We start from the raw sequence: 17,913 nt of genomic DNA on the forward strand, positions 1-17,913 counted from the left end.
CACCAGTTTTGTCTTCAGCAAGTGAAACGCATGTCCAGTTGGGTTGAGGTCAGTTAACTGACTTGACCTTTGAAGAATATCCCACTACTTTAAGTTGCACTTGGTTTGCTGTCACAGTATGTTTTGGCTCATTGTCCATCTCTACTGTGAAGCGACACTCATCAGTTTTGCAACATTTGGCTGAATCTGAGCAGACCGTATAGCCCTGTACACTTCAGAATTCATCCTGTTACTTCTGTCAGCAGTCAAAACACCATCCACAGCCACACATGCCCATGCCATAAAACTGCCTCCACCATGTTTCACAGATGATGTAGTATTCATTGGATCATGAGCCATTTCTTCTCCTCTTTATACTATTCTCTTTCCAACATTCTGGTTTGTATTGATCTTAGTTTTCTTTGTCCAAAGAACATTGTTCCAGATCTGGATAGGCTTTTAAAAAATGTTTTCTGGCAAAGTCTAATCTGTCCTTCCTATGCTTAAGGCTTTCCAGTGGTTTGGAGCTTGTGGTAAACCCTCTGTCTTTACTTTTGTGAAGTCTTCGCTTGATTGTAGATTTTGGTATTGATAGGTTTACCTCCCAGAGAGTGTTCTTAGTTTGGCTAAATGCTATGAAAGGGTTCTTCTTTACCATGGACAGAATTCTGCAATCATCCAGTTGTCTTTTGTGGTTTTCCAGACCTTCTGGTAAATGTTTACCAGTGCGTTCCTCCTTTTCAAGCATGTACCAAATGGTTGATTTGACCACTCCTCGTGTTTCTGCTATCTCCATAAAGGGTTTGTTTTGTTTTCTCAACCTAATGATAGGCTGTTTTAACTTGCATGGACACCTCTTTGGTCCTCATATTGAGAGTTCATAGTGACAGCTTCCAAATGCAAATTCCACAATTTAAATCAATTCCAGACTTTTCACCTGTTTAATAGTTAATGAAATAATATAAGAACTTCTCCCACCTGGCTATGGAACAGTTTGTTAATCAAATATCCAAATACTTTTGAACCCCTGGGAAGGAGCTATGTATAAAAATGGCTGTCATTCCTAAACAACTCATACAATATTTTTGGTTATCCCCTTAAATTAAACCTGAAAGTCTCCACTTCAATGACATAAAGATTGATTTATTTTAAATCCAATGTGGTGGTGTACAGGGACAAAATTATGAACCTAACTATAGTAGTTTGGTAAGAGCCTGAAACAGTCAACAGTTGTTTCATTTTTTACTATGTGAAATCTACAAATTAATATCTGATTTGAGTCAATGTTTCTAAAGATTAGAAGGTGTAAAAAGCCAATTACATTTTTGCTAGAGAATATCTTCATTTTGCAATGCTTTTATGACAGACTACTTATTAAGTCACTGCTCTTCGCAAAGCAACAGTCATTGCTGCAATGTCTCTATCTTCTATCTTTACTGCCTGCTATTTTTTGTGTTGGACAAGAGCTAGACTTTCATTTTTGTGGACTGAAGTGAACGCATTGGATTTATTTAATGAATGCATAATTCACAGAACATTAGCTCTTCATTCTCCATATTGAGAATCTCTGCAATTTTTAAAGGAAAACTGTACTTGTGTTTCTGGGTCAGCTGTTGTGAATCATGTTTTCAGACAGATGGATTATTCATTTCAGCCTTATCTACAACTGTTTCTGTCTGTTTTTTTGTTCCCAGACAGAAGAAATGCAAAATTGTCTACTTAATCATCCTGCATCTCATGTAGCATGTCTAACATAAAAAATACAGAGATAAAGAGACTTAGAATTCTGATCTTCAAATGTTAAAGCATATCTGCATGAGATGAAATCCACCAGACTACAACCAGTAGTCTCCTAATCCAATTACTAAATGGAAAGACACTGGATATTTTACTATAGTACGCAAGCAGAAGTGAGTTAAGTAGTTACATGTACAGTATATATTTTTTAGTTGTTCAGCTATTATGATTACTGCATCAATTAAAATTTTATTTACACAACCTTGACATTTTAGTCCGTGTGGAATATTTAGTGGGAGTACAGGGTACAGTACCAATATATGAACACAGCATTCCTATATTTCAAGAGGCCAGTCTATCAATCTGAGGCAAACTCTTGCTACATTAAAATAAAACTGATGAAGGACAAGATATGCCCCCAAGTGAAATTCCTCAGTATACCGACCTGCTATTCCATTAACAGCAGGCCTTTCATCATCATCTTCCTCCTCAGGGGCTGCACTGTCCGTCCTCTCCATCTTGCTGACAGACGTGGTACGTTTTCTTTGAGCCTCTGCATCAAAATCTTCATCAAACAGTACTTGGTCCACAAGGTCAGGCTGGATGGGATTGGGTTCTGCTGGCGGCTTTGGAGTGCCATAATAGTTACCTGCCATCAAACCAAAAGAATGCTGAATTATCAATTAGGCTTTCATTTATTAGAAATGTGACAACAGGACATGGAGGAAAACAGTAAAAAAACACATGCAATAGTTGATGAGCAAACAGCAAGAAGAGAAACAAGTAAAATTAACATACAATTTGAAAGACTGAAGAAAGCAACTATAAACCATCAATGGAGCTAAACTGGATTTTTTCCAAAGGTAGTGGTACTTTGTGACTAAAGGGAGAGCAGCAGCTCAACGACCGGAGGAGAGTAACTATGTTGGGATGTAATTTACCAAGCGGAGTTGGGCTGTGGCTTGAATGACCAACAGAAATGTACAGTAACCAAGATGGTTGTGGTGAAGTGAATGCCAAGGTTTTGAAAAAGCACTCAGTTTACCAGTCATTTTTTATTCCCATACTTCTTTATCATTATAAGTTTTGATTATGGTTTAAAAAAAAAGGTGATACAACTGGTAGAAGTGGTTGGATAAGGTTTTTGCAATATTTAACTGAGCTCACTATCTGTGACAAGACATTACAAACTTCCTCTGAGCAGATGACAATTCTACTGTAGGGCGGGAAGCCAGATAGCGTGGTCTGAGTGCTTAGTGAGGATGAGTCAGGTGCTTCCTACTGAAGGTCAACTGGATACAGATGCCTGGGAGAGGTAGAGAGTGCACATAAGGATGTTCTCTCTCTTTCTCCGTCTCTCTCATAGATAACTTAGGAGTATCTGGACATTCTGCGTGAGGAGCTGGGTGTATGTTTGAAAAAGGGAGGACTAATCTAATCTGTTCTGTGTCAAACATGACAACGCTTACCAGGAGAAGCAAATGGAAAAGAGGAAAGAGTTAAAAAGATCTTTTTAGGAATTCATGGCATACTGGATTAGTAAATAGGTAAAGGTCAAGGTTTCCAACAGAAATAAGGTACTGCAAATGGACCTTGTAAACACAACAGCCAGTAAAAGTTTATAACCATATTGAGCTTCACTCTATCGCGGATTTTATATGTAAGCATATCTAAATATATAACGCGGATTTTTCGCTGCTTCACGGGTTTCTGCGCACAATGGGTCTTTTTACTTCTGGTACTTGCTTCCTCAGTTGGTTTGCCCTGTTGATTTCATACAAGAGATGCTATTGGCGGATGGCTGAGAAGCTACCCAATCAGAGCACGCAGTTAAGTTCCTGTGTGCTGCTGATTGGCTCAGCGACGGAGTGCTGCATTAACCAGGAAGTCTCATCTCACTCATTCAGCATTAACGTGCTCCTGCTACTGCTTCAGGGGCCGTATCCAAGCGCCAACAGAAGATGCAAACGATTGCATAAACAGTAAAAGTTTTGGATATGCTGAAGGAAGGGAACAGCTACACCGCTGCAGGACACCATTACAGCATCAATGAGTCCACGATTCTTTTTATTTTAAAAGGAGGAAAAGCATATAAGATCTATGGCCGCAGTGTCCTTTAACCAGGGCGCAAAACGAGTTGCAAGTGGACGTGATAAGGCAGTAGTCTGGATGGAATCTGCTTTAGGGATTTGGATTGAAGAGTGCTGGAAGAACAACAACGGCAGTGCTAAACAGTCGCCTGAAGAGGCTCCTTTAGAAGAACTGTAACGCTCTCCTTTGTTGTGCAGTAAAATTAAACTCATCGTTATCGGACAAGTCGTCATGTCATTGTTGGTGAGTAACCATAATTAATTATCTACGTACAGTACTTATTACATGTATATAGTTTAGTGTCACTGTACACACATTTTACTGTATACAATTTTTCTTGCATTGTACGTATTTATTGCTGGTGGCCTGTCTGTCGTAATGGCTGTAACATATCGAGCGTCTCCGATATCAAATATCTTTAAAATAATATTTAGGTTTTACTGTATGTAAACTGTGTTTACATACATAATTTCAACGAATCTTACCTAATATCTAAGAGAATACAAAGGGTGTATGCTGTATAATTGTGCATGAAATGTTTATAATAGTGTGGGAGAGTTTATAAGGGCTTAAAATAACCATATGAACATATGGTTTCTACTTTGCGGATTTTCACCTTTCACGGGGGGTTCTGGAACGCAACCCCCGCGATGGAGGAGGGATTACTGTATACAAAAAGATGGGATTGGGACTTAAGCATTTCAGAAAACAGGAAACATTTATCCATAATCTTGTAACCAGTTTTTAAAGAAAATGTCAATTAGATGTGGAACGGTTCATTTGTAGTTACTATAGTTTCCACAGTCCCCTGTTTGTTCCACTTAAACCGATCAATATTTCATGTTGATCTGATTAAGCAGTAATTTTCACAAAATGTGCTAAGCAAATGTCAAGGACCATACATTACATTCATCCAAACAAATTTTATTTTTTAGTTGTATGCCTTAATTATTCAGTTTAGAGTTCAAAAAACAGAATTTTTGATAGCTAGCTGAATGTGTGACTAATATGAAGCACAGGCCAAACAAACTTTCCAAAACATAATTACCTAAAATATTAAACAGAAGTTTAACATAAAATTAACACAAAGTGTGTGCCACTCACTGATGACTACTACTTTATATTCATTAAGTTCTGGCTGGCTTAGTCTCATCTTCCTCTTTAGTTTATAATAATAATAATAATACTACTACATTTTATTTATACAAGGCACCTTTCAGAGAACTCAAGGACACCGAAGACACATTTATAAACAACTTAAAACGGAAAAAGCCATTTTAAACAGATGTGTTTTAAGTTTAGAATTGAAGGATGAATATGATTTGATATTTCGAAGATCCGCAGGTAATAAATTCCAGAGCTTGGGAGCAGAACGGCTGAAAGCTCTGCTCCCCATGGTGGTTAGACGGGCGGGAGGGACGGTCAAATGGGTGGAGGAAGAGGATCTAAGGTTACGGGATGGAATGGCAACATGAAGAAGGTCAGAAAGATATGGAGGGGCGAAATTATGGATGGCCTTAAATGTTAATAGCAGAATCTTAAAATCAGTACGAAACTTGATCAGGAGCCAATGAAGCTGCTGCAAGACCGGAGTAATATCCAGTTTAGTTTTGAGTATTTCACAGATACTGACAAGGAGGCATTGCATCACCTGTTTGTTTAATTTGTAAGGGTAATATTAGCATTTGTATTAAGAATTTGTTTTTGCCTATTTAAAGGAAAAATGACATAACATTTTTCAATATGCACAAACATGTCACTGGACTCCATTTAGCACACCACCCTTATTCATACTTCTTTTGAGATCAGCACACTATCTAAATAATGAAGTGTAAATGTTAACAGAAGATATCTGCATTGTGTACATAACTTGTTTGTACAGAATTATGGCAAGAACACGCTGTAATAAATAATACTTGAGAAATGATACTTTTAGTTTAAAAAGCTAAAAAAAAAAAAATCACCGAATACAATTACAACATCCTACCAAAAAAGACATTTACTTCCTACTAGTGTTAGCTATTCTTGTTTTTCCAGGATGTTTAATGTATGAATGTGGAAGTTTTAGGCTCTTTATTGGGGAATTCCTTAAAAACAGACTAGACTAGAATCATTAATTACCATGTTTGTATTGACTATGCATTTAATAATTTTCTGTTTTACTACTTCAAAAATAGTTCCAAATGTTGGCTTCAAAGATAAATGAAGTTAAAATTTAATTGTAATGGGCATGGTATCTGCTCATACAAACACATTCTCTCAAGTACAACATTATCTGCTCAGCAAAAAATGTTTACTGCAAGAAAACAGGTTCGGTTTTTTAATTATTTCACTGTTCCTTAATACCCCTTTCCAATGATTTTAAAATAAGCAAAAATGAACAAACACAACACCCCTTGCAACCCAAACAAAGTGAGGTAAATAAAATATACTATGGTTTACTGTCTATTCCTACATCAATCTCAAAACGTATACTACATTTTCACATTAGATTTTGCTTTTCCTCCTAAATTCACACTACTAAGAGGACACAAGTTATGGTTTCTGAACATGTCTTGAAAAATGGGCATTAAGGAGTAAAGCTTATAAAGGCAAGGTATCCCAGAGAGCATCAAGAAGAACCTTGCAAATATCATGGAAACACAAAACAACAACTGTCTCCATGTCTGTGATTTACAACTGGAAACCATTCTTCAGAGCTTGCTTAGCATGTCATTCTTTGTGCACTAAGTTCCCAGTATTGTTCCACTACATAACATTACTAAAGATCACTAGGAGCTTTCTTCATGCTTTTGTTGCAATATATATTCTGTTCATTGCTCTTTGTGAATGATGAGGCCATAGCTGTAATAAGAACACATGTCCATTTTATGATTTCTTTTCACAAAATACAAATTATATGAAGCAGTAAGTATTAGTTGAATTTTAATTTGGTACTAATCATTAACTATTCAATTATCTCTTTAATTGGGCCAAAATCACTAGATGGAGTGATAATCTTTCTCACACCTGAATACTGCATGCTTTGTTTCTTAGTAAACTTAGAAAACATTGAACATGGTATTTTTTCGCTCTCTCTCTCTCTTCTAGACCAGGGGTCCTCAAACTTAGTCCTGGATGGCTGAAGTAGCTGTAGGTGTTCATTTAAGTCATTTTTTTCCTTTTTAATTAGATACCCATTACTGCCGATTCCACAGCATACTTTTCTGTACTTTCTTTCATTCAATTAGTGTAAATATTAAGAAACCCTAATCACTTATTTAACACTGAAATATTACTTTTAACAATTTTTAATAACCACCTACCAACAGGCTATATGCACACTGTGGTGCCGATATACTTCTGGTGAAATCTCAGCCAGCTCAGTCACTTCTGTTGTCCATACTGCAGTTGTGATTTTTGTTTAGTGGCAAGAATGTCAGGGAAAAAGAAGTTTCAGTGTACACATAACTCTACAGCTGAACATTGTTGTGACCTTTATGTTGAGCTTAAGTACAAGAAGGTACTTAAGTTTTCATAAATTTCCCTCTGATGCAGAAACTTGACCTAAATGGATTGTCACTATTCGGAGAGAGAGCTTTACAGTTCGTCCCCATACCCAAGTTTGTAGCGGAAAATTAAAAAAAAAAAAAAAACACAACAACAAAAAATAGGATTTTCACGAGGCAGGTTGGCGACTGTTGAAGAAGGGAGCAATTCCCGAGATGTTTGAGTGGAACAATTTCTCCATTCCACATGCAAGACCAGGGGTTTGGGAGAGGAGAAGAAAGCGATCAACAGAGGCTGACACAATGGTGAAGAGGTGGAATCGGTTGTTGTCGACCTAGCGCTTGACGGAAACATATCTCTCAGAGAGGAGATCCTCCAGCTGAGGAAAGAAATTACGACCCTTACAGGGAAGCAGTGGTTTGACATTCCCCGCTTTGCTAGCTCAGACAGAAACATTTGGTTTTTTACAAGGTAAGATGTCCAGCAGACTCATGTTATTATGTATTTAATCTTGCACACATCCATATTACTAACCGAGAATGGTAAACCGGATGGCATGGACGCAGGTACACGGCAATGGGACCATGAGATGTACTGCGCAGGCATGTACAGTGCACGTCTCATAAACCGCAAGCAAAGTCGTATCCACCGCCCATGAAGGAGTCACGGCCCAAAAACGAAAGAGCTCAACTGATGTGAATGAGAAATGAAGCAACAACGCGCCCATAGCTAACGACTAGTGACACAGCCACACAAAAAAAAGAGGATTCTGCGCTGCAGCCCAGATTCAAAACAGAAGAGGCTACGGAGGTCCCACAGGTCCACAAAGATAGTACAGAAGGTGTGGGAAAGTACGAAAGGCAAAGGCGCCTACACAGCATAGTGAAACCCGACATAGTACGGAAGGCGCAGGCGTCACCGCCATATTGTTAGTGGCACTACTGCGGAGTGAAGGCGCAGGCGTCACCGAAGTTAGGAATAATGTGCTGCTTGGGATTGTACAAACCGCTGAACGCTTTACACCAAATTCAAACACAATACAGCACAACGATACAAACACGAGCCCACCTGGATAAGATCAATGAACGCAGGCGCCTACAACGTGCGTCTGAAACTGCGGAAGCAAAGCAGGCACAGGTTCAAAACGAACGAGCTCGACTGATGGATATACAAACACGAGCCCGCCAGGATAAAAATCAATGAACGCAGGCGCCTACAACGCACGTCGGAAATGCCGCGGGCAAAGCGGGCACGGCTCCAAAACGAACGAGTTCGACTAATGTATTTCAGGATACCCAATGCCTGGGGTAGGCGAGCGAAGCGAGCAGGGGGCGGAGCCCCCTTGTATTCACCTGTCCTAGAATAAAGTTTAATGACTGACTATTGAAACTTTTTTTTTTTTGAAGAAGCCAAATGTAATCACATATTTGTTCAATGTAAGTTCATAGTAGACGCACGTTTTTAATATATCTAGATCTTGCCTTCATAATTGTGGATGTAACTTGAAATATATACTTTGAAGCCCTTCTCCTTTTTAGCTCCGGACATTTGGCAGATTGTTTGAATAATGAGACTTGCATCTTCTACCATAAGTCTGGGCACGTCTTGAAGCGACTGGGTGAAAAAAACCATAGCTAGTCTGTTTTGATATTAGCACCGGAAGTGCAGCAGCTGGCTGACTCGGAATCCAGGACAGTGTATACATATAGCCTATTAACAGCACAAAACAAGTAAAGGAACCAACATCTTACACAGCTAAAATCCACAAAAAGTTCTGACCAAATTCCTTCTATACCCTGAACTGCACCTCTAGTTCTGAGTTGTAGGGAGCCACAGCCTACACTGGCAGCATCACAAATATGGCAGAGACCAAAATTTGGTCAGGACAAACTTGTACACACTCACACTTGTCAAAAATATACAATAATCCAAAAAATATTAAAGTGTTCATACTTTTTCACAGAACAGTACTTATCACTAAAATGTTTCATTGGAGTTTCTTACCAAGAAACGTTCCTTCTTTCACACATAAAATAAGTATTCTAAACATTACCTTTCACGGATTTTAACAAAGCAGAAAAAAAACAAAGGCAGAAGTAGTGACATTTTTTTTTTTTTGCTTAAAACAAATCTATTATAATCTGTAATTTGGCAAATCCAAGGATAAAAACAAAGAAGACATCAAATTAGCCTAGAAAACACTTGACTCAATAAGGATCAACTTGCCCCCTGCAGTCTGGTAACATCCATGGATGTTGTATTTACTAAAAAGGACAGTATGGCAGACAGCCACTAAACCAACGGCCACATGGCACAAAATATGAAGTCTCAGCTGTAAGAACAAGTGAAATATGCAAGCTGAATATTGTTACCTCCTGCTAGTACAGCATATGGCTTTCATAGGCAGTTTAAATAAAACGTTTATATATAAAAAAAAAAGTTAATCTGGCTGGTTTTCATTTGTTTACAAGTACAGTATGCTGTAAATTGGCCATATTTTTTATGGGATACTAAATAGATTATATAACACTATAAAGTTGGTATCCTTTAGACAGTGGGACTTTGGCACAAAATACATTAATTACAATATTAAAAGCAAAAGCTGCAAGGTGAATGCCACTTGTGCAAAATGTGTATATGAACAAAAAACAGATGCTCAAGAGAGTTCATGGTCATTTTTCCTCAGTACGAGGACAGATTGTGCACCCATGAGAGATTAAGAATGCAATAAATACTGTAATTTAAGTAATTAGACACTACTTCTTTAATTGAAGATACAGTATCTGTGGTATCACTGTTTCTATCAATCAACTGTTCTATCAGCAATAAACTTATAGACACAGAAGGTGGTTAACCATGTTGGTAATTTAGTGACAGATGCTCATTTGTATTTAATTTAAGCACAATCTATTAATGTATCAAGTCTATCTCTCTGACCAAAATAAAAGTACTTTCAACCAACCAATATTCAGCAGAAATGTGTCAAGAAATGCTATGGGGGCTCCTTTACACCAACATTAATGCACCTGCATAATGCCCCACTGGGACTGGGACTGCCAAGTCAGACGTTTTTCTTTTCCTTTCAGTCATTCTGGTATGTGTTCAGACCGAAGGGTGTGTGCATATATATTCATTTATCTATTTGAGCATGTATTTATTTATTTGAAGAGCTTCTGTAAAAAGCCAAATAAAGATCGATTTATTTATCTCTCTCTACCTGTCCAGTCTCCAGGTAAGGAGATAAAAGTTGCACTGAAACATGTCCCATGGCCACCCCAGTTAAAGCCTTTCTTTTCATTTTTCATCTAAAATTTCTTTTTCAAGTTGCTTTGCATAAAAGTATCGGCTAAGTGAACAAATATAAGCAAAATAAAACTGGCTGATATGGAGCAGCGAATGAGTACTGCATTTGTTTTATTAGTATTAATTTCCATACTAACAGAGTGGAATCCATCCTCAATGAATGATGCATCACATCCTGATATGGTATCTGCTTGGCTTAAGAACGTAAAGGATGGTGAAGGTGACACAAAATTATATATTAGTAGTTTGTGACACATGCAACAATTGCTGCCTTAGAAAAGCAAACAGTAAAAGTCTTATTAAAGATTGCAATCATCCTGCATAGTAATTATTCTTACGTCTACCTTCTGGCAAAAGGGACAGGACTGTTAGTACTCACATCAGTAGATTCACGGACCGTTTTTGGATTGCTGGACAGTCAATTGTAACAAATGACAACAAATTTGATTATTTACATGATGTACTCTAATCACAAAAATGTACACTCAAGAGAATCAAAAATCTGTGTAGCACAAGAAACCAAATGCAACAAAGATTTAAAAAAAATATATTAACACCGACATCTACTTCTCATAAATACCAAACTTTGTATGCTTGACCCAGCAAATGTACAGCTTTCTTCATGTAGATTCCAAGGAATCACAAGAAGTCTCAAGTTTCATATACTGTCGGATAGCTTTAGTCCCCACACCTGTGTTATGTTAGCTTTTGTTTCTAAATTTACTTTGGGCTTGACAAATTGTTCTTCGGTACGTGGTAACTATCAAGTGTCACAGCCAAAAACAAAAAGTCAGCAGTCAGAGTTGTTTAAGTGTTTAAAAAACAAGAATTAAAACTAATTTTAAGCACAAAGGTTTAGAGAAAATATTTGTGATCTTAGACAGTATGTTGGTACATGGGCTGGTTTAAACAGAATGGTACACATGACGTCACACAATGCGATTTCTAGGAATGCTCCCTGTGCAACCAGTCATTCTTTTCTGGTCTTGTTGCCGAGAAGAGGCGACCATACAGAAACAAGATGGTGTTGAGGTAAATTTTAATCTCAACATTAAGATAAAACAATGGATCCATTTAAAAACTAGATGTAGAAAATCAAAATAAAAAGTGTTCTCCATATTTCAGAACCAACATAAAATGTGATTTGACAAGTGGCAGTTTGCCATTAATCTGTACGTCTGTAAATGTTGTATAAAACTACACAAGTAAATGCAGGCAGACAAAAATTACCTGAGACAAAATACCTTAATATCCTGTAACTGCTTTGTGTAAAGGCAAAATGAACGAAGGACAGACAGAAAAAAGTAATCCAAAATGTTCTCCAGAGCCTAGAATAAGTGATTTTTCAAACGGCTTTAGAAAGAGTTGAAGTGCTGTTTGGTATTATGAATAAGCAGCTTCAGTGTTCACTATTTGTGGTTCAATTCCTGTATAGCGGAAGGGAGATACTCACCATATGTAACTGCAAGAACCAAGCACACAGCACTAGATGAAATGCAGGCCACACGAAAAGCAGCAGTGGGTTGCATTACAGGCAGACATTGATACTTGCATTTGGGTTTGGATTTTGTCAGCTGCATAGCTTACTAAGATGATGGGTACAAGTTTTAAATTCTGTATATTAAACGGGCTTTCAAACCATTCATCTCTTCTGCCTGATTGGTCAGGATGATATCATAATTAAGAGTAAGGCATAAATCATGTATAGTGAAGGCACTAATGGTGTATTATGTGATCCTGCAAGCTAAACAACCATAAATAATTGCTTCAAGTCGTATAGTTCCTAGACAAAGCTGCTTGCAATTTTCTTATTCTCCATTTCTAGACTCTGTAGTAATGGTTACTTTTCTCTATTACATGTAGTTTTCTTCTAAAATGTTGTGGCCTTTTGGGGGTGCCCCAGAGCCCCAAACACCTAATTGGAACACAATTTCAGGAAAAAAAAAATTTAAAAATAACTTCCTTTCAAGGCTAAGTCAGTCCAGAACAATAAGACGACACACAATTAGTCACCTTCCATCTCCTTCCACCACTTCAACGCGAATGTCATCCACCTCTTCCTGATTCTGAATTGTGTGGTGGATTCTTTTTATGGTGGAAAGCCTTCTGGTGTCACAACATTACATGACGGAAGCCCTTCCGGGTCATATGCAACTTCACCAAAATAGGGAGGTTCATCCCTCACAGTGCCCCACTGCAGCACCCAAGGACCCCAACTGGGAGGCTGTTTTGTACTACAATTTGCAGGCAACCCTGTGGGCACCCAAACAAGGCTGAAGGTAGAGAGCACTGCAATCTCTCGTGCTGGGGACAAATTGTTCATGCAGTCCCCTCATCTCTTGTCCATCCATTATTTGGTAATCTCATCTGGGATATAAACTGTGGACCAAACTGGTCAGGTTGTACCGCCATTCCTGTGCTACATTCATTTTGGCCTCCCAGCCAGGTAAGAAATTATCCCCCTACTGCCCCTCTATTAGCACCATTCATAAATCCACTTGGACCATTTATAAACCTAATTATTTTTTGTTGAGGGATTTATTAAACACAAATTCAGCTGTTCTAAATATTACTGTTAGGGGAGTTTGGATATATGATGGCCTGTTGGATTAACATCCTTTTGGAGACAGTGTTTAGTTCGCTTGTTCCTTTCATGTCCACAAAGGTTTCCGCAGGGCACTCAGGTTTACTCCTACATAACAAAGACTCAATTGCTTAGTTAAATGGAAACTCAAATCTAAAAGATATTAAGTAACTAAGTGTGTGCAAGACTGTGCCATAATATATTAGGTTCAGAAAATAAATGGATGTTCCTGCAAATATGAAGTACAAAACAATTCTCAGAAATGTGATTTATTTAGCTTTTTATATATTACATTCTTATATACTTTAATGGGTGAAAATTTTAACCTGTACTTCCCCTTAGTCAAGCAAGCTTGTAAATTTGCAGCCAAGCCTGTAATTACAATGAAGGTATCCTCTGCAGGTGTGTCTCCAAGTTACTCTGCAATTAGGTTTCATTGTTAAGAGTGATTTCAGACTGCGTTTCTAGTGCACTGTACATTTGTCTGACTAATCAGACTGACCCAGGAAAAAATTGTTATCAAAACATTAACATCACTGTGGTGGTGTTACAGAAAACATTAAAACTTAATGAGACAATGTCAATTTCATCTAATTAGAAACCAACTAGTCCCAACCTGTGCAGAGCTGAAATCTTGGAAGAATCAGGATTGCACAATAATTTGGAATAATTAATTCATTCCCTCATTCTCCACCAGTTATCCAAGACAGGGTCACGGGGGCAATAGTCCTGGAAACGAGGCCCACAAGTCCCTTTCCCAAGCCACACTTTCTAGCTCATAACGTGGGATGTGTTCATTTTTAATGTATTCTAAAATATGTATTAACTTTAAAAGGCCCCTAAACAATAAACAGTTTTCAAACATGGAAGTACACCTCAAGAAAAAATAATATTTTAATTTTGGGGTGCTGCGCCAAGCCTAATGACATTTTTTCAAAGAAAGTTTAAAAATTTCAATAATAGCTGAACTTAATGAAAATGATAAAACAATTCTGGGTTTGGGAAGGAGGATTGTGGATAATGAAAAACAGAACTAGATATCCATCAATCACAAAGCCTGTATTAAAATCATGATTTACTCAAAACTGAAACAAGTCACCACTACCCTCAGTCTTCATATACAATGCTGGAAAGAAATCAAATGCTTTACTGCAACAAACAACAACAAAATACAACAGCATTCATGTACATGTGATATTTCTAAATGCCATGGAACCCACCTTCAAATACTTATTATGTAGTTACTGTCAACATGCTTATCTGATACTTAAACAGAAGGTATCCAAAGCAAATAATTTGTTCTTATATAAAATGTTTTAAAGACTTAAAGTTGGGAGTCTGAAGTCTTCTGTATTTCACTTTTGGACACAAAATGTTCTGAAATCAACATGTGGATTTAGGATGGGAAAGTCTTGCACCAGAAACAGAAATATACAAACAAATGCATTTATTGATCACAAGTGAAAAAGAGATATGCCTTTTTGATGCATTACAGATGGATATGAAAAGCAATCCTTAATAAACCAAAGGCCCAGCTTCACTATTAGTTACTTAAGATATCCATTACAAATTGTTTCAGTATTTATAATAATTCCCATTAATATTGTTAAAATAATGAATAGCTATTTATTTTATATTAATATTAGTCAATTGGTAAATCTCATCTAAAGAAAATTCCAGTGCAAGAAGCCCAAAATATGTCGGATTTTGTGACTGCAAAATTGTATAGCTACTCTAACTGGCTGCTGAAGCCATGAGGCGAAACCACAGTGGGTCTTTTCACTTCGTTTGCTTATGGCTATCTTTTTGTAAGTACTTCACATAATTTCTATTGGTTTGGTTTGGAAAGTTAAGTGCTGCATGAAGGGGAAAACAAGCAAACATCAATCAATACACACAGGCCCCAAAGTAAGCATACATTAAAAAGATGGTTTACATCGGAATCCTAAATGCATTTTACTCCTAAACCCTGAGGCCAATTGGCTCAATAATTATTTATTGGTGCTCAACATCCCACCATAAAGAACTTCTACTTAAGAACCTAAATTTTACTCTGTGTTATAGTATATCTTATTAAAGAAATTTGATAGCTAAGCATCAGCACATCACATTGAAACAGGATGGAATTCCCTCACACAATCTACTTCTGCATCCAACTATCTATATATACATACATATATACTGTACATACATACATACGCAGCGCATAGGCCCTGTGCTCAGCTGCTTTAAAATACAGTACCTCCAGGCAGCAGCAGCTCACTTCTGGGAAAACAAACATGTTAAGTACCCAAAGTGAGGATGGGGCGGAGGGTTGTGAATGGTGCCACACATTTTAACTAATTAAAAGGCAACAAGTGAAACGCTTTCATGTGCTGCGAAAAGTGTACTGCTAACGAGTAGCTTATGTTTTCAGCTTCCAAAGCTGTCCAATTAACTAAACTGCGAGTATGACACATTAGCACTTCCCTCTGATAGGTGCCAAAGTGTTTCCCACTAAAAGCCAGCATTTTAGAAGTTCCTAAAGGAATCTGTGATTGTCAGGCATATAATACGGAAGTCACACCAACTAGAATGGGAGAGGAACTGATAGCTGTCAGAGATAAGAATTTTGCTTTAGAGCTACCACAACTGAAAGTATGAAGGACATCAAGCTATAGTTCACTGAACGTCTAGTGTATCAACTGGGGCCTTAGGCTTCTCTATTGTGGCACATATTCTCTGAAAAACATTGTCTTCCTTAATCCAATCAAGACATCATTAATAACATCACACACGTAACCACCCTTTCTCATCTCTCTCCCTCCTCATCCCTCTTACCTACCTTACACTCATTTTCTTTATATACAGTTCATGTAAGCAATACTGGTCCCCATGTGTGTTTCAGCATAAAAAGGATATCATTTAAAGATTTACCACGGTTCATTGGGCTGGCAGAAAAAAACATCATGTATCCATTTTCTGAAGTCACCAATACAGTAGAAGGTTTCAGAAAGTCAATATTTATCTGGGCAGCAAAGGTCACAGTTTGCAAAAAGGATTAAAGAGAAACCACTTTGATAGGTTATGTCAACAATGAGTTTTAGTTTCATGCTGTTTTTCTTTGGGCAACATTTTACTTATCATGATAATACACTTTTTATTATTCATACATACCATCATAGGTACCACTTTCAAGGAGAGCACCTGCTTCTTCCAAAGCTCTGAATTCTCCAACACTAATAAAGTTGTAATCCACTCCAGGAACTTCCCCTTCTCTGGGCAGCCTGGTGGTGCCTGATAGAAAATTAAAACTCATGAAACAGAATGAAAAACGTATACCACAGTTAAACAAGTGAGTACATTTTACATTACAGTCTATTTCTTTAAAAATAAAAAGGGTGGTCAAGGTAACCCAACATGCCTCAGTAAATAAAAAAGAGGAAAACAAACAGAGATAACAGCTCAGGTAAACATTCATGGGGATGTAGTTACTTATTAAAGTGGAACAACATCAAGATTAAATGCCCAGCATCCCTGGCACAAATATGCCTTGCAATACAAACAATAATGCAAAGTTGCTTGTGATAAGTCTGTAATTACAGAATGCCAAAAACTCCCATGAATAAAAAAAAAAGGGAGATGAAGAAGACAATTATGAGGAGGAGGATAGAAAAAATAAAACCAGTAAAAGAGCTTGTCAAGGATAATTTTAGATACCATGTACCTCCTCCTAGGACCAATTGAGAAAGGCAGTATTCAGGAGGACCAGAGCAGACAAACAGCAGAAGCACCAACGATCAACTGCTTATTTATAAGCACCCACTGTGCATCCGCTTATTTCACTAATCTGCAGTCTAGTCTGCTCTACTAGGACATGTGCCAGAAACAAGAGTTTCCGAGTTCAGGCACCTTCCATTCGCCTTTAACGTTTCATATAGCTGAAGTAGAGAAAAGCCAAGGAAAATGACACCTTTTATTGGCTAACTAAAAAGATTACAATATGCAAGCTTTCGAGGCAACTCAGGCCCCTTCTTCAGGTAAGATGTAATCAGGCCTGAAGAAGAGGCCTGAGTTGCCTCGAAAGATTGCATATTGTAATCTTTTTAGTTAGCCAATAAAAGGTGTCATTTTGCTTGGCTTTTCTCTACATTCATAATGACTAACACGGTACAACACCCTAGTACTACAGATATAGCTGAAGTAGAAACATTGACAACTTTTAAAAACTACAAGGATGTGTTAGCTATTATCTAATTGAACAAACTGATTTAATGTAGACATTTCTTTTTCTGTAAGTACCTTGTTAAGTCTAAAGTACTAAAAGGTGGAGTTACAGTAAGTAGAGAGAGAGAATAAAGTATTGTTAGAAGCCAGGCAGAACACACATTCACAAGTAAATAGGCCTCTGAAAATCAATAATCATTGTTAATCAAGACACAAGGCAATGCAAGACAGACATTTGGGTACAGCAGGCACAAGCAAGACTGTTGAAGGTTTTTTTTCCTCCCTCTCTCAGAGAACGAGTTCTGGAATTCATGCAGATCGTCATTTCAAGGGGCTTGCAAAAGACTTTGTCAATCGGGCCAGACAGCAGTGGTAAATTATTTTGAATGCAACACTGTAATGATATATTGCCAGGACTAATAACAATAGTCTGACATACAAAAAGACCCTGATTTTTTTTCCTTTCTGCTAAACATAAAATTTTAAATATATTATGTAACTATTCAATATGTGATTTTAAAAAC

The 17,913-nt window shown here is 37.5% G+C and overlaps 1 protein-coding gene across 5 annotated transcripts in view; it reads right to left on the bottom strand.

Moving 5' to 3' along the window:
• The window catches only part of LOC114647858 (membrane-associated guanylate kinase, WW and PDZ domain-containing protein 3-like), a 123,804-nt gene that overhangs the window by 65,321 nt on the left and 40,570 nt on the right, over window positions 1–17,913 (bottom strand). For all 5 annotated transcript variants that reach the window (XM_028796523.2, XM_028796521.2, XM_028796524.2 and 2 more), the window contains exons 3-4: window positions 16,340–16,459; window positions 2,162–2,365 (exon numbers count right to left, since the gene is read on the bottom strand). In XM_028796523.2, the coding sequence (XP_028652356.1) occupies window positions 2,162–2,365; window positions 16,340–16,459 (324 nt within the window). The remainder of the gene's footprint in view (window positions 1–2,161; window positions 2,366–16,339; window positions 16,460–17,913) is intronic.

Source organism: Erpetoichthys calabaricus, chromosome 3, assembly GCF_900747795.2.
Source record: "Erpetoichthys calabaricus chromosome 3, fErpCal1.3, whole genome shotgun sequence".
Classification (NCBI taxonomy): domain Eukaryota; kingdom Metazoa; phylum Chordata; class Cladistia; order Polypteriformes; family Polypteridae; genus Erpetoichthys; species Erpetoichthys calabaricus.